The 21,723-nt window shown below is 43.5% G+C and overlaps 2 protein-coding genes across 3 annotated transcripts; one reads left to right on the top strand and one right to left on the bottom strand.

Moving 5' to 3' along the window:
* The first annotated feature begins 13,594 nt into the window (after positions 1 to 13,594).
* LOC138669787 (uncharacterized) lies at positions 13,595 to 15,780 on the top strand. 2 transcript variants are annotated; one of them, XM_069756518.1, is made up of 6 exons: positions 13,595 to 14,024; positions 14,129 to 14,185; positions 14,277 to 14,336; positions 14,445 to 14,513; positions 15,093 to 15,315; positions 15,600 to 15,780. In XM_069756518.1, exons 2-6 carry the CDS (start codon positions 14,129 to 14,131, stop codon positions 15,761 to 15,763), a joined length of 573 nt encoding a protein of 190 aa, XP_069612619.1. In that variant the 5' UTR covers positions 13,595 to 14,024; the 3' UTR covers positions 15,764 to 15,780. The 2 variants fall into 2 exon arrangements, with proteins under 2 accessions (XP_069612619.1, XP_069612618.1); XM_069756517.1 differs by having other exon boundaries at positions 13,595 to 14,185.
* A 346-nt stretch (positions 15,781 to 16,126) lies between these two features.
* LOC138669786 (uncharacterized) lies at positions 16,127 to 18,069 on the bottom strand. Its single transcript, XM_069756516.1, has 2 exons — positions 17,919 to 18,069; positions 16,127 to 17,761 (listed from the first exon to the last, which is right to left on the bottom strand). Exons 1-2 carry the CDS (start codon positions 18,032 to 18,034, stop codon positions 16,882 to 16,884), a joined length of 996 nt encoding a protein of 331 aa, XP_069612617.1. The 5' UTR covers positions 18,035 to 18,069; the 3' UTR covers positions 16,127 to 16,881.
* Positions 18,070 to 21,723: the final 3,654 nt, after the last annotated feature.

Below are 21,723 nucleotides of genomic sequence, written 5' to 3'. Positions count from 1 at the left end.
GTATACTATTGAGGACATTGTACCATCTCGGATCCACTATGGCACCGATCTTGGCACCTACATCACTGCCTTATTTATCCCCCCTTTGTTTAGGCTGCATTAGGAGAATCTCACTTAGATTGACGCTGTACTCTGGATATCATTGGTAGGCATTATTGATTTGCTTCCCACCGGCTTTTATTCCTTACACCACCGGGTCTAATCGGTTTTTCTATGTATTTACCTCTATTTTAGACAGCACATATAGCCACCAGTATTTATCTACATCCCAATTTATTGGTATGTATCTCTCTATATTTTTCGTCTCACTTACTGTGCCACTATAGTCATATAGCTCTCTGCTATCATGTACGCACTATAGATAAAAAAAAAAAAAATTTCTTGCCATAAACATGCACGGTTGTTCATGTCTATGTTGTATATACTTTGTTTATTTATTATTTATGATTTTTGTATCCTATCTTGATGTATTGTTTTGATATATACTTTACAGTCACTGACGAAGGTCATATGTTTGACCGAAACGTTTGAGTTGTGCATTGGGATATAATAAAACATCCAAATCTTCTTCTCACAACAAAGTTGAGTGCTGGGTTTTGTTATTATTTTATCCATTGGTTTGGGAACCTAACCATGCACCACTTTAAGGTTGTGCACACGTTGACCTTTCACATCTGACTAAAGACATGGGGGGTATATCTGCATCTCCAGAGAAATAGCTAGGCTGCAAAAAATCCTTCACAGACCAAGCTGGACAAGACAAAAACATGAAAATGCACAGAACTATAAGGTCCACTGCAGGTGGACAGAAAAAACAAAGCCAGGACTTATCTTTGTAGAAAAACACAGCAAACTGGAGAGACCAGCAGGGAAGTGAATCCTTCAAGAACAATGGACAACTGGCACTGATTAAAGGATCCTGCAAAGCTATATACCCCAGTCCGTCCTGCAATTAGTAGAAACACATGTCCACTCCTGCAATCCAGACACAACTGCATTACCCTCTACAACCACCGGAGGGAGCCCAAAAGCTGAATTCACAACAGGAGACGTTCCCAGCGTCTTGCTCAGTCTCACTCTGTGCATAGGATTACTGCTGCTTTTCCTGCTTCTGCCATTGAAGCCAGTGCTGGGCATCGACGAGCAGATGCTTTTGGGTCTAAGTCCTGCTTTTTCCCTTCTGAGCATGCCCAGGGTGAGATCTCCCGTTGGAGATCGAGGGTCACATGTTCAGATGCTGCAGCCGTTCCCATTGGTCCTTCAGGAAGGTCTTGAAGGTGCTAAACTTCTGTGGCAGCTTCCCATTGGCCCTTTATTGGAAGGTCCTGAACATGCTGCATCTATATAAGCTTCGCAAGACCGGACAGCCATGCGCTAGTGTACATTTGTAAACGTGTGTGTGTTGTGAGTGAAAGTCGTTCTTTAAAATCCCCTCCCTATTGTATGACTGCTCGCGGAAGGTGGATGATTGCTATCTAGCACCCGACTTAGTTATCAGCACGTAACACACAATACAACGTCTAATTGCTGTGACCGCCAGTGCGGCGCCGTGCGCTTTCACAGCGCTTTTCTGACCCAAGTCTAGGTGGTTAGTGGCGTCCGCCAGTGCGGCACCGCACGCACTTTCGTGCATCTTTATTATTATTATTTCTGTCACTCTGACACCCCAGTTGCGGTGTCGAGCGCATGAGGTCTATATGAACTCAAATCCTGTGTCTTGGGATCGAGTTCCGAGACTCCTTGCTTGCGCTCTTGGTGCAAAAAATATTAGTAACATTTAAAATATAACTAGTACAGACCCAAACCCAAGAGCACATTTTACACAATATTATCTTCCCATGCCACACGTCCAATATCAGAAACAAAATAGGCAGCAAATTGGTCCTGCATGTGAGCAACTTCAACAGTTGACTGCAGCGGGTGATGCTGGTAATCTGGCAATGGGTTTGCAACTGGTTCATCCAGTTTAATGTTGGGTCACTCCTTAGCCATTATGTAATTGTGGAGAACCACACAGGCTTTGACAACCTCATCGACTGTCTCCATTTTTAGATTAATGGCTGTCCCAAGAATGTGCCATTTTAGACAAGAATCCCAAAGGTACACTCAACTGTTCTTCGGGCCCTGGTCAGTCTGTAGTTATAAATCCTTTTAATGTGGTTCAAGTCCTGACTGGAATATGGCTTCAGTAGGTTTTCACACATTTGAAAGGCCTCATCCCAACCATACCAAATGACATTGGTGGGCCTTTAGTGTTGAGGTGAGGTTGTGGCATGGGAAAATTAAAATTTTTGCCATACAAACGTCAGCCCATATCTGAGTTCATGAAAGTCTGGGAGTCATTGCCACGGCCAAAAGCTCCAATTTCCATGGCGATAAAGCGACCGTTTGCATCTGTTATTGCCATGAGCACTATAGAAAAATATTTCTTGTAGTTAAAATAATCAGATCCAGATCTGGCGGGCTTGATAATGCGTATGTGCTTTCCATCCCCCGCTCTCAAACAGTTGTGGAAATTACACACACTCCAGAATTCATCCCGGAGAACGTTCCACAAAGCCCGGCAGGTGTCCGCAACTATTCCAGACAATGTGGAGATTCCAAGCTGGTACTGAAAGTGAAGCAATGATAAGCTCTCTCCAGTAGCCAGGAATCTGAAAGAAAAAAAAAAGAAAAAATTACTAACAGTTCTATTTATCGTGGTGTTTAGCTAAACACATAAAGGAAAATACAAATAATACATGGCAGACCAACAATAATTATGCAGGCATTTGTTTAGAAGTATTACGCACCTTAGTGTGACCAGGAGACATTCCTCTGCAGGAATCGCTCTACGGAGCTGGGTGTCCTGTCTCCGGATGACTCCTTGGACACGACCAAGCAAATCCTGAAAATCCTCTTGAGACATCCTGGTATATTCAGGGAATTTGTTTGGGTTGGCGTTAAGCTCGCCATATAGCATGTGGTAGGCTCCATGGTTCTTCCAGAGTTCAGTAATGGGGTGTCTCCAAAAACGCCGACACCTTGTCCTCTGTCTTTCTCGATTTCTTTGTTGCTCCCAAGCAAAAGTACAGGCAAGAAACAGCTTGATACTTAAATCCAGGTTGAAATAAAAGCTCTCCATGTGAAGATCCATCATGACACGGGATACAGTAGCAAAATCTGAAGATTTCAGCAGTCCAAGGGTCTATATAAAGATATCCTAAAATACACGCCCACTGTAGTTCCATTGGCGGTGTTTGTTTATCGAGATTTTTCTCCTGTTAAATTTTCCACCTTGCGCACAGAAAACGCAAACGCATGCAAAACGCATTAAAAAGCGTGTAAACATTGCGTTTTTTAACGCATGCGTTACATTAGGAGTCTAAAAAATGCTGCGTTTGCACGCATTTGCATGCGGTTTTAAAAGGGGAATAAAGTTTATAGGGGATTAGTTTGTGGTGCTCGACAACAGGGAAATGGCCAACGCCGCGGTTCAGGTCCACTGGGGCAGATGGTGACGCAGCTGAGGTTAATAAAATACAGTGAGGTCCCGAACCAGGTATTCTCCTCCACTGTGCAATATGAAGGAACCCATCTCAAACCCCCAACGTAAGACCTGGGCGTGGCTACAGGGAATAGCTGGTCACCTCGTTGGACCATTTTTTTGGCCACGCCAGATGGTTTTTGTTCTTTGGTCTTCTGTTAAAGACATAGAGTGTCCTACTCGCCCTCTAAAGGGGAAATGTAAAACCAACAAAGAGCACATTAAGTGCTAACTTTGTACAATAAAAGTTCTGGCCATTCACTGTCCATGACCACTCTGTCTCTGCATTAACTAGACTTAACAAGACCTAACCAAATTACCATTAACAAAACCTAACCAGGTTTACTTAACTATTTACAGTTATGTTCTGTCACTTCTTACTTCTTTCTCCAGGGCAGATCCTCAGGCCTGCAACCTCCTGGCCCGGGAAGTTCTGGCTTCTGTGGTCACGAGGCCGCCTGCCACTTGCACACTTTCTCCAGCAAGTCCTCCTTCCATGCTGACATCGCAGTGATCTGCGACCTCAGGAGCTGGCTGCTCAGCTCCACCACCTCCACTCCAAGGAACTCCGGGTCTAGGTTCTGCTCCCGCTGGCTGGGGGAGTCCACCGTTTCCACTCCATGCTCCGGGCAACTACTACTCGTCATCTTGCTTGCCAGGTTCTCTGCCATGCCCTTGAGCTATTCCCACTCTCTCCATCGTGGGTGGTTCCTTCTTCTTTTTCCCACCAGCCATATTAGGAAGTGGATCCGTCTCACTGACGGACATGCTCCTTTTTCATTGAAATCTTTACAGTGGACAGGTACGGCTTTTCGCACCGTTGGCAACCCAGCCCATGATAGGCGCACGGGACCTGGTTTACCGGGTCGGTACATCCTGTTCATGACGCCAAAATGGGAGTCCCAACAGGGCCGTTAGGTACTCGGGCTGGGTCTGACGGTTCTTAAGGGGGTGGTCACTGCATCAGTAACCCGGTCCGTGGCCCTGGTTGTCCAATAAAAGTCAATTAAAGGAGAATAAAGTTTATAGGGGGCTAGTTTGTGATGCCACCTGGGGTGCTAAGCAACAGAGAAGTGGCCAACGCTGCGGTTTAGGTCCATTTGGGCAGATTGTGATGCAGCTGAGGTGTTGCAGCTCTCCACGGGTAGAGCTGGGCCCCAGGACAGTTAAAGTGTTAAAGTCAAAAAGTCAATTATAATGAATGTTGTAGTGCAGGACAGGTTACGCTGTAAATAATTCTGAGGACACAGCAGGGTACAGTTTCCACACTTTACTGACTGTTCGTAGATGCAATCTCCAGCCGGGTCCTGTGTCCTTAGGGTCTGTGGTCCAGTCAGCTTTCAGGTAATTTGGGGTACACTTTGACAGAACCCCCTTCTTACGCTCCTTCTCTGGCCATCTCACTGCGCTGGCTCCCACCTCTCCTGCCCTGTGCCTCACACACAGTGTCTCAAGCAAGCAGCCTCGGGTCCAGTTGGGCGATGTCCTCTTGGTCCCCTTGATCCTATATGGTTGCCTTTTCACCGAATGTGTGTTAATGTGGCAGTGGCACATACAGATACCACAGCCTCCGGTTTGCTAGCTGAGCCTTGTTGTTCCACTAGTCTGGGCCTGGTCCCCTACTGCGACCTGGTCCTTCCACCTGACTATGGTCAGCATGGATTTGGGCGCCCAGGGTGGATTCCTCACTTCCCTGGCCCCTAGGACCCCTTCCTTCTCTCAGGAGCTTCTCTCTCCACGTCTGCTCTCGTCCAATTCTCCCAACTGTCTCACTAAGGGCCCCTTTCCACTTGTGAGAAAAACGGACGAGTGCAATCAGATTAAAAATCGGATTGCACTCAGACCAATGTTTTTCAATAGGTGACATTCCATTTGCGATTTTTTTCCCAGCCGAAATCGGACTGAGAAAAATCTGTGTCGGCTGAGAAAAAAATCGCAGCATGCTGCGTATTGCTGAGATTCTCGGACGAGACTCGCCAATGCAAGTCAATGGGTGCGAGAAAAAAAACACATGGAATACGGACCATCCGTATTCCATCCGTTTTTTACGGATACCTTACCATTCTGTGGCACAGAACACTGTAAATAGTCCTGTAAATGACTGTATAAAAATAGTTGCAGAGAAAAAAAACGGATTGCATACGGATGTAAAAACGGATGATGCGATTAAAAAATCGCATTACACTCGCATGACACTCGCATGACAATCGCACACGTTACATCCATTTTTTCGGTCCGTAAATCGGACCGTTTTTTTCTCACACAAGTGGAAAGGGGCCCTAACTCCTAATTCCTCCCTCCTCTCTCACGTCTAGTGTTGGGTGCTAGTGTTTGGGTACTGGGTAGGGTCCCCTCCTTACCCGAGAGTAGAGTACCACCCCTCTGGCTGAGGTGCAGTACCTCTGTGGTGACTGGACCCTCAGGGGCACCACAAATGACTTTTGGGCTTTCATTGGCTGTAAGCCATAATCGTCAACATTAACAGAAATAAACACTTAAAATAGATCACTCTGTAATGACTCTAATATATGAGTTTCAATTTTTGTATTGAAGAACTGAAATAAACGTTACTTTTTGATTTTTATTGTAATTTAGTGAGAAGCACTTGTATATGTATTTGCACTTGTATTTGCATGTTTTGCATACTTGTGCAAAATTATATGTGAGTCTCATATCTGGAACTATGGAGAATGTTAAAACTGGTGAACAGAAAAAGAAACAAGCAGAATTGTGGCATGCTATTTCAGAATAATTGCAGTCCTTTAAGGAAGATGTGCAAAAATACAGTTCACTATTTGATTGATCACCCAGAAAAGAAGAGCTGGATCCTATTTTAGGGCAGAAGACAATTCCATTCTTTTAACACATGTTTAAAGGTGTTTGGCTGTCATACGTCATTCCAGAATTGAATGGGCTAGTGTTGCAGTGCAGGATTTCACGTTGTACAGAAGAAATCCACATTGCCTGATTTCAAAAGCGAATGCACTGCGGATAGCTATCTCTTCCTGTACTCTGGGGTTTCCCTTCTTCTTTTCTGTGCTGCAGACTGATTTAATGTGCCTGGTCAGACTATGCGAACAGAATCCTAATGTGAGCAGGAGGCGCATGCGGAGTACAGGGAGATCCCAGTCTGCCACCCCCGCCATACAACACGTCAGTGCTCACTCTGCGGCACAAGGAGGGGACCTGGACACATTGCTGATCAATGCAGCTGTCACTGCATCAGCACATGAGAGACCACACTTCAGGAGTTGGGTTTCCAATTCCATTAGGTCACTTGGCCCTGAAATATGGGGACAAGGCTATGTGTATTTCGGTTAGAGTAAAATAAGAATGTATGCAGCCATTGTACATGCAGAAATATATAGGGTGACAATAGGTGGCTACGAATGTGAAGTTTTTCATTTTTTTGTGTTGTACTTTGAATGCCGAATCCTCCAAATATCTGTTACTAAATAAGCTGCGTTACTTTGTTTTCATATATTTTAGACTGTTCATCTTCCAAGATAGTTGGAAAGGTTTTTGCATGCGAGTAACACATGCAGTCTATGTATTACTTGGCATCTCATCTCTTTCATTTGTATGATACAGCCTCACATTGACTCTCTCCGATGCAACACAACAGACTCTTTGCCCCTGGGCTCAGCACTCAGACCTATCAGTATGTGAAATCCTGCTTGAAAGTCACCTTCAGCAAATAGGGGGAGGGGTAAACTGCTATGTTATGTGTGAGCTAGAAAATTATGTGCACAACCATGGCTAGTGTGTTATTTGGCCTGTCTAGTAGACACACTTTATTGTCTTCAATGCAAATGTGAAGAATTTCAAATCATGCAGAATACATATCAGAACTGACTGTCCCGGTTTCAATTGCCCTTACAGTGCAACCTGTGCTTTATTTGCTTGTACTATTATATTTGACAATTGTTATTATGTGCATTACACTAGTAATGGTATAAAATTACAATATCCTCATAGCACAGGACAGTTTTAACAAAACAATCAGCACAAGTTGCTTAATTGTGTTCAAAGAAAATACACTCTCCAATTATTCCTTCTCTGCGTCTGATCTCTGAGTCTCAGCGTAGAGGACGCAATGATGTCACTACAGCGTACCTCTGTGCTGAGCAGTGAAGAGGGTCAGAAGATGCTGAGGAAACCGAAGCAGCGAGGTAACGGGGAGAAGTGAATATTTGTTTGTTTAATTTTTTTTATGTATGGAGCATTATATGGGGCCCATTTTACTGAATGGAACAATTTATGGGGCCTATTATACTATATGTAGCATTATGTGGGGCCCATTATACTGTATGGGGCATTATGTGAGGCCATTAGGGTTGAGCGAAACGGATCGGACAAATTCAAAAATCGCCGACTTTCGGCAAAGTCGGGTTTCATCAAACCCGACCCGATCCTAGTGTGGGATCGGCCATAAGGTTGGCGATCTTCGCGCCAAAGTCGGTGTTTCGCATGACGCTTTCAGCGCCATTTTTCAGCCAATGAAGGAGGACGCAGAGTGTGAGCAGCGTGATGACATAGGTCTCGGTCCCCACCATCTTAAAGAAGGGCATGACAGTGATTGGCTTGCTTTCTGTGGCATCACAGGGGCTATAAAGGGGCGTGCATGCCGGCCGCCATCTTACTTCTGCTGATCGTAGCATAGGGAGAGGTTGCTGCAGCTTCATCAGAAGAAGGGATATAGTTAGGGAGGGAAGATTAAGCCCCGAAACTGCTTGTGCTGTAGTGATTTCCACTGTCCAACACCACCATTTGTTTGCAGGGACAGTGGAGGCTATATTTTTGTGCATCAGCTCTGTAGCTTATTAGGCTGCCTTATAAGGCTCCCTGATAGCTGCATTGCTGTTTGCACGCCGCTGTGCAAACCAACTGCTTTTTTAAAAGCAAAAATCCTGTTGCTCCTTTCTGCACAGTTATCTTGTTTATTTGTCCACACTTTTGTGTGCAGCAGTCCTTTTTATTGCTGCCATACTTTTCCTGAGATCATTGTAGGGAGATTGAAATTGTACTACTGTCCTTGTATTTTTTCATATATCTTCCAGCCACTTTCTGCCACTTACATTGTGTTGCTTTATACAGTGGGCCTGAGTTTTGGTTCAGTCTCCCCCCAAAAAAAGTGAGATTCAAATTCTCACAAAGTGGATATACTACTGTCCTGATAGTTTGTTGTATATCAGCCAGACACTTTCTGCCACTTAGATTGCGTTGTTATATACACCGGGCCCAAGTTTTGGTTCAGTCTCCCAAAAAAAGAGGGAGATTCAAATTCTCACAAAGTAGATATATTTCTGTCCTGTTAGTTTGTCGCATATCAGCCAGCCACTTTCTGCCACTTAGATTGCGTTGTTATAGACACTGGGCCTAAGTTGTGGTTCATAAACATACGGATAGAAGACCTCAGGGAGAACAAAACATCCAACACCGCGGAGACACCATCACATGTTTCTCAATGCAGTGATCCAGAACACTGCCCCCATCCCTTATGGGAAATATGCAAATGCATGTAGAAGAGCCGCGGAGACACCATCTTGTGTTTCTCAACGCAAGCAATAAATAGCCAGGTCTTTCACCGGGAAGAAACAACCACGGGAAGGGCAGCATCCAAAAAGGAAAACCACCTATGTCAAAACATGGTATCCTTCCACAGACAACTGTTTCGGGGTATTTGCCCCTCATCAGTGTGGAGTAGGAAACTGGCTATTAAGAGCAGTGCCTAGTAAAAGGACTATAAACGTAAGCCTTCTTATTACTCAACAACCTAACATCCACATCACACAACTCATACTTCACCAAAAATTTATAAACCCACACATACCATCTAGGCACGTCAAAAGCAACTGGATACCTCAGATCCCTCTCTCACCACCTCAAACGAAATAAATATGCCCCAAACAAAAACCTACACAGACAAGAAAACTTCCCATCCATTCTAATCACCCTCAACACAAAAACGACAATATTTACACCAAAAAACACATCAAGGTTTGGAAAACCCAACCCACCTTTTTTTAAACGTTTCACCAAAACCTCCCTCCTAGCCCTCTCCATTCTAGAATTCCACAAAAACACAAACAGAATCCTATTTAACCCCCTCATACACATATACCCCGGCGGAAAGACCACTGCAATATATAAGAAAATAAGCAAAATCACACTTTTAATAACTAAGATATTTCCAAAAAACAAAAGACTTCTCATCTTGCAAAAACATAACTTCCGCTCAACCTTTCCCTTCGCATCATCCCAACTTTCTTTCCCATCCAAACTCTCTGAAAATTTCACCCCCAAAACCTTAATAGACCCAGTCACCTCATTCACTCCTACATCCTTACTTAAAACCCCTCCCCCAAAAACCTTACACTCACTCTTCTCCCAATTCACCTTAAATGCTGACGCACCACAAAAAATAGACACTAATAACTTCACCCGCCTCACAGAATACTCTGAGTCACACAACACACACACACACACACACACACACACACGTCATCCATATAACCACTAACCTTCCATTCCCTCCCCCCACCTCCTGGCACTTGTACACCTCTAATCACTTTATCTTTCCTCAACATACAAAGCAACAGTTCAATCACACAAATAAAAACCACAGGAGACAAAGGACAACCTTGTTGCACACCTGAAAAAACATTCACTCTTCTACCCACATAACCATTCATGAAAACACAACTATAAATGTCTTTATATAAGCTGCTCACCCTCCAAACAAAATCAGGCGGAAACCCCATTCTCAATAATACCCGGAACAAAAAACTATGTGCTAACTGATCATACGCCTTTTCAAAGTCCAAACTCAAAACAAATACACTCTTCTTCTGACTCATACCGCACAACACTGTTCATCCCCAATCACACTCTCTATCACATCACACATCCTATTCGCCATTACTTTCGCATAGATCTTATAATCGCAATTCAACAACGTTATCGGTCTCCAATTTTTTAAACTCTTCAAATCTCCTTTTTTAGGTATTAACACAACCATCCCTGCACGCATACTCTCAGCCACCTCCATACTAGGACACATATACTTACACATATCCACAAAATCCTTACCAATCACATGCCACATCACCCTATAAAACTCTATAGGAAGACCATCCTCTCCTGGAGTCTTATTTAACGCCACGCTATTCATTACCTTCCATACCTCATCACCTGTCACCTTACCCATCACTCTCTCTCTCTCCATCTCACTCAATTTATTTTCTAATACACTTAGTACATCCTCCTCCAAAGCCTCATCCCTCCACTTCACTGCATACAGCTCCTCATAAAACTTAGCCACATGTTCACACATATCCTCCCCACTTACCTCTCTTCCATCCACTGCATTCAAAACACCCATACTCTGCTTTTTCCCAAAAACTTTTTTAAAGAAAAACCTCGAACACCTTTCATCTTGCTCCATTCTATCAATTTTTGCCCTAAAAATAATACTCTTCCCTTTCTCCTCCAAAAACTCATTAATTTCTTTTTTAACCTTTTTTATCCCCTCCTCCACCTCCATTCCTCCTTCCCTCAATTTATACAATAAACATAAACGGGCATTCAACTTAACAAACTTTTCCCTCTTAATTGCCGCAAATTCATACCCCACACTTTTAAAAAACTTTTTTGTCTGCCTCTTAACCCAATCCCACCACTCACAAACATTCCCAAAATTTTACTTACTCTTACACCACTGTTCATACTTTCTCACATACTCCTTCCTCACAGCTTCATTTTCCAACAATTTCACATTTACTTTCCACAAACCCTTTCCAAACACACCACTAACATTAATATCTAACTCGCGCAACACACAAACATGGTCCGAAAAAACGACCCTATCCTGCTTATATCCAACAGGAATAATATTTTTAGAAATAAAACAATAATCCAACCTGGACTGTGCTCTTCCACTATCAGAAAAAAAAGTATCTAACAAAGGGTTAACCTTACACACACGCTGCATATCACACAAATCAAAGTCAGTAACTAAAGGTACTGTCACACTAAGCGACGCTGCAGCGATACCGACAACGATCTGGATCGCTGCAGCGTCGCTGTTTGGTCGCTGGAGAGCTGTCACACAGACAGCTCTCCAGCGACCAACGATCCCGAGGTCCCCGGTAACCAGGGTAAACATCGGGTTACTAAGCGCAGGGCCACACTTAGTAACCCGATGTTTACCCTGGTTACCATCCTAAAAGTAAAAAAACAACCACTACATAATTACCTACCACTGTCTGTCCTCGGAGCTCTGCTTCTCTGGTCTGGCTGTGAGCGCCGGGCAGCCGGAAAGCAGAGCGGTGACGTCACCGCTCTGCTTTCCGGCCGCTGTGCTCACAGCCAGACCAGAGAAGCAGAGCGCCGGGAGCAGACAGCGGTAGGTAAGTATGTAGTGTTTGTTTTTTTACTTTAACGATGGTAACCAGGGTAAACATCGGGTTACTAAGCGCGGCCCTGCGCTTAGTTACCCGATGTTTACCCTGGTTACCAGCGAAGACATCGCTGAATCGGTGTCACACACGCCGATTCAGCGATGTCTACGGGGAGTCCAGCGACGAAACAAAGTTCTGGACTTTCTTCCCCGACCAGCGACAGCACAGCAGGGGCCTGATCGCTGCTGCCTGTCATCGCTAGCCAGGACGCTGCAACGTCACGGATCGCTAGCGATATCGTCTAGTGTGACGGTACCTTTACTCCAAAACTTTTCTAGACACATCCACATTCACTCCCCCCACATCACAATTCATATCACCCACAATCACCACAGGCACTCTTCCTGGAACAAAAAGCTTCACTTTTTCAAATAATAACTTACACTCATTTTTTTCTACTGACGCATAAATATTGATAACACAAAACTTAGCATTTTTATATTCAAAATTTGCTAAGATACACCTCCCCACCTCCACCACCAAATAATTATTCAAAACAACCTCCTGCCCCTTAACAAAAATACCCACACCATCATTTCTATTATTTGCACTACCAGACCATACAGACGCACCATAAGACCACTCATCCCCTTTCACACCATCCACAATCCCACATTATAATAATATAATAATAATAATAATTTTTGTTTATATAGCGCCAACATATTCCGCAGCGCTATTCCAACATATTTCACATTCCAACATATTCCACATTCTTGCAAACAAAAAATAGATGCACTCTGCATAGCTAAAAAGTCCAAAATTGCTGCTCTCCTCCTCGCTTTCTTAAAAATTCTCACATTTTGAGAAACTATAGAAAAACCCATACTATAAAAACAAAAAACACAAGCAAAAATTACCACAAAACCACACATTACGCAAAAAGCCCTTGACAAAGGTCAAGACTCACAGAAAGGAGAGAAAAAAAAAACAACAGATCCACTGAGCTTTCATTCTACCCAGTATCACCATTGTCCTCCTCTGCCATTCGGACTGAACAGCAAGTCTCTGAACCACTAACCCCTTCGTGCTCACTCCATTTTTTTTTAGCTGGCCCAATTTTCCTCTTAGGCATACTACTGCATGCCTCATCACTTTCCCCATCCTCCTCCCTCTGACACTTATTCCCTCCCCTGTCCTCATCTGAAGAAAGCCCTCCAATATTCTGAGGATCTGAGGGGTGCACAGGGCTCTCAGCTTCAGAAATGCGCACGTCTTCCTCCGTTGCATCCATTGCTTCCTCAAGAGAAAACATTTCAGGCACAGTAGAGTCATCATCTTCTTCCTCATCTTCTTCCTGATCTTCCTTATTAAACCCCTTCTCTACTTTTTTTGCCACCAACCAAAACTCCTTATCTTCCTTCTGTGCATCACTCATAGAACCACGGGGTGCTAGCACAATGTCATCTGGAGTCACAGAGCGTCTTTCCCTCTCCCTCTCCCTCCTTTCCTCTCTCTCCATTCTTTCAGATTCTTTTCTGATAATCGCCAGCCTCCTCCTTCTCTCCTCCTCCTCTCTCCATTCACTCTCTGAGCATCTAGGCGCCCTCCACGGACAATCCTTATACATGTGGTCACCACTACCACACACGTCACAGGTCTAAGGCTGGGTTCACATTGCGCTAGGTGTGTCCGTCTAACGGACTCGTTTTTAAGTAGTAAAAACGCAATGTAACGCACATACTAACGCGCCCATAGACTTGCATTGTCTGACGCATCGTGACGCATCCCTAAATTGGTATGCGTTTGTCACATAACGTTTTTTTTCTGACGGACCTTCAACGCGGCTTGCAGCGTTTTCGGGTCCGGCCAAGCTAACGCACTACTAACGGAAGCGTTCATTCTGCCATAGAAGGCTATGGCAAACGCAGTCAGACGCAAATCATGAAAAATTTCCAAATAGAACCACACGTTTTAATAGCGTTTGAGGGTGGTCACATGTGGTCATGTGACAGGAAATGTGACTTCGGCCATTAAAATATCCCACTCACACAAAGTCTCCTGCACGTGACAGAGTGTTTTGCCGTAGCTAAATTGTAAGTACATTTCTATATATTATATATCTCTGTATACATCATGGGAGTCTGTAATGTCCGTCGGATGTGTGTGTACTAAAAATGTATTGTTTTGTTGCACACAGATGTCGGATACAGATGTCAGCAGCAGCAGCGTGTCTGCGATTTTTTCTTCTGAGTCGGTAGGCTTGCACTTTAAAAAACCATGTTGTGTGAAACTCCATTGTATTGAGCTAGGCATAACAATCCTGTTTATTGTTTTATTGTGAATAGGAGTCTTCTGAGCCCGAGGCTGTTAGACCTCCCCCAAAAAAACACGCAAAAACAACAAAGGTACATAGCACACATGTTGAATTTTTCAGGCATAAATTTATTGATCCAATGAATGTTAACATTATTTAATGTTAAAATATTTTTTTTTACATTTTACATACACAATAGGTTGTGGCACAAGGAGGACAAAAAAGAAAAAAGGTCCCTAGACGTCTGTCGTCGCCACAACTGCCAGTGGTAAATATAAAATAGAAATATTCTATCCAATATTTACCAACAATCTATCTATTCACTTTCTATCTACTATACCTATAAACTATCTATCAACTATCTATCGCTCCATCTATTTGTCTATCTATATCTATGTATCTATCTATCAATATCTATGTATCTATCTATCTATATCTATCTATCTAAATCTATGTATCTATCTATATATCTATCTATCAATATCTTTGTATCTATCTATCTATCTATCTATCTATCTATCTATATCTATGTATCTATCTATCTATATATCTATCTATCAATATCTATCTATCAATCTATATCTATCTATCTATCTATGTATCTATCTATCTATATATCTATCTATCAATATCTATGTATCTATCTATCTATCTATATATCTATCTATCAATATCTATGTATCTATCTATCTATCTATCTATCAATGTATATCTATCTATCTACATCTATCTATCTATCTATATATCTATATATTGCTATATCTATGTATCTATCTATCTCTGTATATATGAATATGGCCATCCAGTGAAATTGACACTATCAACATAACGTTTTGTGTTTACATAGTCCAAGTCAGCGACAAAAAAAAAAAGGATTGTCGTTGACGAAGAGCCATTGACTATCCACAATGAGACACTTATTAACCTTGTGGAAGCCAACCCCTCCATATGGGACCAGAGCGACAGCTCCCACCATGACATCGTGAAGAACCGGAAGTTGTGGGATCAAATAATCTGTCACTTTGATCCCCGATACATGGAGAAGTCGACAACCTCAAAGAAAAAAATTGGTAAATATTGGTGACGTAACATCGGAAAATGTTTAAAAAAAAAAAAATTTTCTATCCTATCAACCTATCCACTTGTTGTCTGCTATCTATCTCTCAATTATCAACTATCTGTACACTATATATCTATCTATCTATACACTATTTCTACACTATTTCTTATCTAACAACTATCTATCTACTATTTATATATCAACTATCGTAGCAAACTATGAACAATTTTTCCTATATCTTAACACAATCTACTATTTTTATATATATATATATTTTTTTTTTAAAATTTAAAGCCGATGCTGTCCATACCCGTTGGAAGTCCATCCGCGATCGCTTTGTCCGTGACTACCGGAACAGTCAGAATGCACCAAGCGGATCAAGTGGCAAACGGGTGACACCGTATGTGCATTATGACCAACTGCTCTTTCTTCAGAAAACAGTGTCTCAGCGCTCGTAAGTACAAGAAGGTCTGTGTGCGAGACTAAATTGTTTAAAGGAAAATAAGTAATTTTTGTTTTTGGGTTACAGCACGATATGCAGTACCGCTGCTCCTAGACCAGCAGAGGAACTTGAGCCTTCTTCAGTGGAACCAACGCAACCTGAAGATGTGTCTGGCATCAGCGAGCCACGATCTGCGGATAGAAGCACTGTTGCTGCAGGTGTGAGTGCCCGGTTGCAATCACAGCGTGGACGCAAGCGAGCATCTCAAAAAGATGAAGCAGATGCAATTATCGTGGATGGACTCCAACGGGTAGAGGACATGTGTCGCAGTGAGCTCAAAGACCTGAGACGAGAAATTACCGAGCTGCAAGCACGCGAGTCTGTCTACTCTGCTAATGAGTGGAAGCTACTTTTATTATCCTATGTGCCTGTAGTACAAAATATCCCGGCACATAGAAACCTTATGTTTCGACAAAGACTTAACGAGCTTGTAGAGGAATTTGTGGGCACCGAGGAACCCGCTCCATCGGGAAGAAGAAGACTGGACATGCCGCCCTACAACCCTCAATATAGAGGCCGGGGTGAAACGAGCGTGGAACCTCAAAGACAATGTAGTAGTCCATCATATAGTTGGGCAGACAATACTCCCGTGCAGTACCAAAGTCTTTAGTACAGTTCACTGTCCACAGCCAGGTGCAATTACCGCGTTGGAATTTTTTTTTTTGGGGGGGGTTTTGTTGTTAATTTCTATTTTCCTTTTTTTTTTCATCCCTATGGGATATCATATGTTACACCTGTGTACCAACAGTTTGTTGGGAAAATACAAAAACATTTAGTAAACTGTTTCAAATTTCAGATTCTTGTATGACTTTAACTTTAACTTTTTACACGACATAAGGTAACTTTTTACACGACATCAGGTTAAACAACATAACTTTTTACACTACGTAACTTTTTACACGACATCAGGTTAAACAACATAACTTTTTACACTACGTAACTTTTTACACGACATCAGGTTAAACAACATAACTTTTTACACTACGTAACTTTTTACACGACATCAGGTTAAACAACATAACTTTTTACACTACGTAACTTTTAACACGACATCAGGAAGACTTTAAATTATTTTCACACGTGTCTGTCTTGCCATGGAACCTGGCCTTCATGTGTGAAGTAGTGTGCAAATTGATCACGAATCCTCATTATTTGTGATGCAGAACGAACTGTAGTCGATTCAATGCTACTGAGGTTCGACTCACAATCATTGGGGTCTACCAACTGGGGTTCATGTCTCGCCACAAAATTGTGCAGACAGATGCATGCCTTCACAACACGGTCCACATTGTCTGGTTGCAGTTGCATGCAGGTTAGTAAAATCCGCCATTTTAATGTCAAAATCCCAAAGGCACACTCCACATAACGTCTAGCCCGGCTCAAGCGATAATTAAAAATGCGCCTGCTGGAGTCTAGACTACGGCTTGAGTAGGGCTTGAGGAGATTTTGTCCTAGTTGGAAGGCCTCATCACCAACTAAAACATAGGGCAAACTTGGGCCTTCGGTCCCCGGAAGAGGTCGTGATGACGGTATGTTTAAACTTTGGTTGTACAAACATTGGCCCATGTTGGAGTCTCTGAATACTCTGGAATCGTTAGTCCGGCCATAAGCTCCAATATCCACAGCAACAAAACGGTACCTGGCATCCGCAATCGCCATCAATACTATAGAAAAGTATTTCTTATAGTTATAGTAGAGGGAACCACTATGTGCAGGTTTCTGAATCCGAATGTGCTTTCCGTCCACGGCACCAATACAATTGGGGAAATTAGCCACATCCTCGAACTGTTGGGAAATTGCTAGCCACATTTCTGATGTTGGTGTTGGTAGCACAAGTGGTTGCAAGTTGTTCCAAATGGCATCACAAGTTTCCCGAACCAGTTGACAAATTGTTGACTTCCCAAGTCGAAACTGGTAATGCAGTGACGCAAAAGTTTCTCCGGTAGCCAGATATCTGTTGACATTCAAAAACAAAAAAAAAAAATTAGGATTTTAATGATCATCTAAAGGCTAGTTGACAATATAATATACAATTGCAAAATGAACATTAGGCCACACGATACCGAGATCTAGTCTTTGTCAATAGAATGATAAAAAAAATGTATAATTACCTCACAGTCACTACTAAACGTTGCTCCGCACTGATGCTTTCACGAAAAGTGCTGCGATGATGATGTATCTCATCCTTCACATGTGAGAGCAGAACATCAAAGGTCTCAATGGACATCCGTAGATAGCGTTGGAATTTGAAGGGATGATCCCGAAGCTGCACATACAGGGTGTGAAAGGCACCATATGTACTCCGCAAGAAATTCACTTCGTGGATCCAATATCTCCTTTGCTAACTACGCTTTCTCTGCCGAAGTCGCAACCGCATCAAGCGAAATCTGACGAGCTCAGACACAAACATCTTGCTAGCAGAAGTTCACTCAATGCTTTCAAAATGGAGAATGAGTCTGTGCCCACACCCGACAATGACAAAAGGGAAAAAAAAAAAAAAAAAGAACAACTTTATTGACAGTGACAAACGCAGACAAACGGATACTTCGTAAACGGACATCAAAATGAAAAAACGCGATCACATGCGTTAACGCTAGCGTTACCGTGACGACGAATTTCACATATTTTTGCTCCGTTTCTGTACATGCGTTTAACGCATCCGTTTGACGCCATGTACTTGACGCAATGTGAACCTAGCCTTAGCCATCGGGCAATCACCAGCCATATGCCCCTCCTCCTTGCAGTTTCAGCAACACTGCCCCTTCTGGCAGTCTGCCTGAACATGTCCAAAAGCGAAACATCTCCTGCAAAACAGAGGCTGCCCAGGGTACGTGAGGAAACCCCTATGCCCTGCCACAGAAAAATTCGCCGGAGGGTGTCTGAACCCACCCACACTGTCAGGATCTCTTCTGAACCTTACACGAGACTTGTATCGACAATTAAAGATTCCTAAGCAGTTCACTTGCTTCTCTCCCTTTGAAACAAAGTCACAGTACTGTGAGAGGAAGCTCTCCAACAATGCAGGTTCAATAAAGGGGTTATAGACAGTGATAGTCACCTGCCTTTCCTGAAGACCAAACAGTGGTTCACATTTGACTCTCTTCAAACAGGGATCTCCGGCACGATTCCGAAACCACTCATAGACATTCAGGCAATAATGCTCCGACATAAAAGTAACATCGTAGTTACCTTGATTAGGGAACTCATTGATACTATAGATGTTCTCCCGTTTTCCTCCAGCCTTTTCCTCAATAAAGTCATGAACGATAAAGACCACGCTGCTCCTTGCCCGGATAGATTGCTCCAACGTCACTCGGATGGTATTCTTCACGTAACTCATCTTCAAAGCTGTCGGTACAAACTACCACAGAAAAAAAACTGAATTCTCTGCAAAAGAGTCTGGATTCCTCCAGAAAATCTCACTCCTGACAGCTGTTTCGGGGTATTTGCCCCTCATCAGTGTGGAGTAGGAAACTGGCTATTAGGAGCAGGGCCTAGTAAAAGGACTATAAACATAAGGATGAATGATCTCGGGGAGATCAATACATCCAATACCGCGGAGACACCATCACGTGTTTCTCAACGCAGTGATCCAGAACACTGCCTGTTGTGAATTCTGTGGTTGAGCTCCCTCCTGTGGTCACAAGTGGTACTTCGGCTGATTCTGTCTATGAGCTTCCGTTGGTGGATGTGAGTGGTACTGCGGCTTCAAAGTTTCCTTCCTCAGGTGATGTGGTGAAGTCGTTAGGTGCTGCTCTATTTAACTCCACCTAGTGCTTTGCTCATGGCCTCCAGTCAATGTTCTAGTGTGGATCTTGCTCTCTCCTGGATCGTTCCTGTGGCCTGTCTTTCCTGCATAAGCTAAGTTTTGCTGGTGTTACTTTTGTTGCTATATTTTCTGTCCAGCTTGCGATATTGGTTTTTCTTGCTTGCTGGAAGCTCTGGGACGCAGAGGGGGTACCTCCGTACCGTTAGTCGGTGCGGAGGGTCTTTTTGCACCCTCTGCGTGGTTGTTTGTAGGGTTTTGTGTTGACCGCAAAGCAATCTTTCCTATCTTCGGTCTGTTCAGTCAGTCGGGCCTCACTTTGCTAAAATCTATTTCATCTCTGTGTTTGTACTTTCATCTCAACTCACAGTCATTATATGTGGGGGGCTGCCTTTTCCTTTGGGGAATTTCTCTGAGGCAAGGTAGGCTTATTTTTCTCTCTTAGGGCTAGCTAGTTTCTCAGGCTGTGCTCGAGGCGCCTAGGCCTGGACAGGAGCGCTCCACGGCTACCTCTAGTGTGGTATGATAGGATTAGGGATTGCGGTCAGCAGAGTTCCCACGTCTCAGAGCTCGTCCTTGTTATTGGTAACTGTCAGGTCACCTTGTGTGCTCTTAACCACTAGACCCATTGTGGTTCTGAATTACCTGTTCATAACAGTACTGGAGGCCCAAAGTACTAATGCTTCTCAATAGAGGGAAAAAAGAAGTTCTGAGACCATTTTTTTTTCTTTGCACTGCGTTTTGCCTTTTTTTTTCCCCTAGACATTTGGGTGGTTCAGGACACAGGTGTAGTGATGGACATTAAAGGTCTGTCTTCTTGTGTGGATCATCTCACTGCAAGAGTACAAAATATTCAAGACTTTGTGGCTCAGAATTCTATGTTAGAACCAAGAATTCCTATTCCTGATTTGTTTTCTGGAGATAGAGCTAAATTTCTGAGTTTCAAAAATAATTGTAAACTGTTTCTGGCTTTGAAACCTCGCTCCTCTGGTGACCCAGTTCAAGAAGTTAAGATCATTATTTCTTTATTACGTGGCGACTAGTGTTGAGCGATACCGTCCGATACTTGAAAGTATCGGTATCGGATAGTATCGGCCGATACCCGAAAAATATCGGATATCGCCGATACCGATATCCGATACCAATACAAGTCAATGGGACATCAAGTATCGGAAGGTATTCTCATGGTTCCCAGGGTCTGAAGGAGAGGAAACTCTCCTTCAGGCCCTGGGATCCATAGGGATGTGTAAAATAAAGAATTAAAATAAAAAATATTGATATATTTACCTCTCCGGCGGCCCCTGAACTCAGCGCGGGTAACCGGCAGGCTTCTTTGTTCAAAATCAGCGCTTTTAGGACCTGAGAATCACGTCCCGGCTTCTGATTGGTCGCGGGCCGCCCATGTGACCGCCACGCGACCAATCACAAGCCGCGACGTCACCGCAAGCTATTAGCGCGCTCTTTTTTGAAAAATGAGCGCGTTAATGACTTTCAAAGACGTAGCGGCTTGTGATTGGTCGCGGCCACGCGACCAATCACAAGCCGCGACGTCACCGCAAGCTATTAACGCGCTCATTTTTAAAAATGAGCGTGTTAATGGCTTTCAAATACGTAGCGGCTTGTGATTGGTCGCGTGGCCGCGACCAATCACAAGCCGCGACGTCACCGCAAGCTATTAACGCGCTCATTTTTAAAAATGAGCGCGTTAATGGCTTTCAAAGACGTAGCGGCTTGTGATTGGTCGCGGCCACGCGACCAATCACAAGCCGCTACGTCTTTGAAAGCCATTAACGCGCTCATTTTTCAAAAATGAGCGCGCTAATAGCTTGCGGTGACGTCGCGGCTTGTGATTGGTCGCGTGGCGGTCACAATGGCGGCCCGCGACCAATCACAAGCCGGGACGTGATTCTCAGGTCCTAAAAGCGCTGATTTTGAACAACGAAGCCTGCCGGTTACCCGCGCTGAGTCCAGGGGCCGCCGGAGAGGTAAATATATCAATATTTTTTATTTTAATTCTTTATTTTACACATCTCTATGTATCCGATACCGATACCCGATACCACAAAAGTATCGGATCTCGGTATCGGAATTCCGATACCGCGAGTATCGGCCGATACCCGATACTTGCGGTATCGGAATGCTCAACACTA

The sequence above is a fragment of the Ranitomeya imitator genome, chromosome 3 (assembly GCF_032444005.1).
Source record: "Ranitomeya imitator isolate aRanImi1 chromosome 3, aRanImi1.pri, whole genome shotgun sequence".
NCBI lineage: Eukaryota > Metazoa > Chordata > Amphibia > Anura > Dendrobatidae > Ranitomeya > Ranitomeya imitator.
The sequence above is the reverse complement of the archived record's forward strand: the minus strand, read 5'-3'. Positions and strand labels throughout refer to the sequence as shown.

Bases quoted from the DNA above. Each gene is read 5' to 3' on its own strand.
- LOC138669787 (XM_069756517.1), top strand. From the start codon at position 14,078: ATGTCCGTCGGATGTGTGTGTACTAAAAATGTATTGTTTTGTTGCACA. The intron at 14,337-14,444 runs GTACATAGCACA...CATACACAATAG, and splicing joins AACACGCAAAAACAACAAAG to GTTGTGGCACAAGGAGGACA. The intron at 14,514-15,092 runs GTAAATATAAAA...GTGTTTACATAG, and splicing joins CGTCGCCACAACTGCCAGTG to TCCAAGTCAGCGACAAAAAA.
- LOC138669786 (XM_069756516.1), bottom strand. From the start codon at position 18,034: ATGTCCATTGAGACCTTTGATGTTCTGCTCTCACATGTGAAGGATGAG. The intron at 17,762-17,918 runs GTAATTATACAT...GAATGTCAACAG, and splicing joins CGTTTAGTAGTGACTGTGAG to ATATCTGGCTACCGGAGAAA.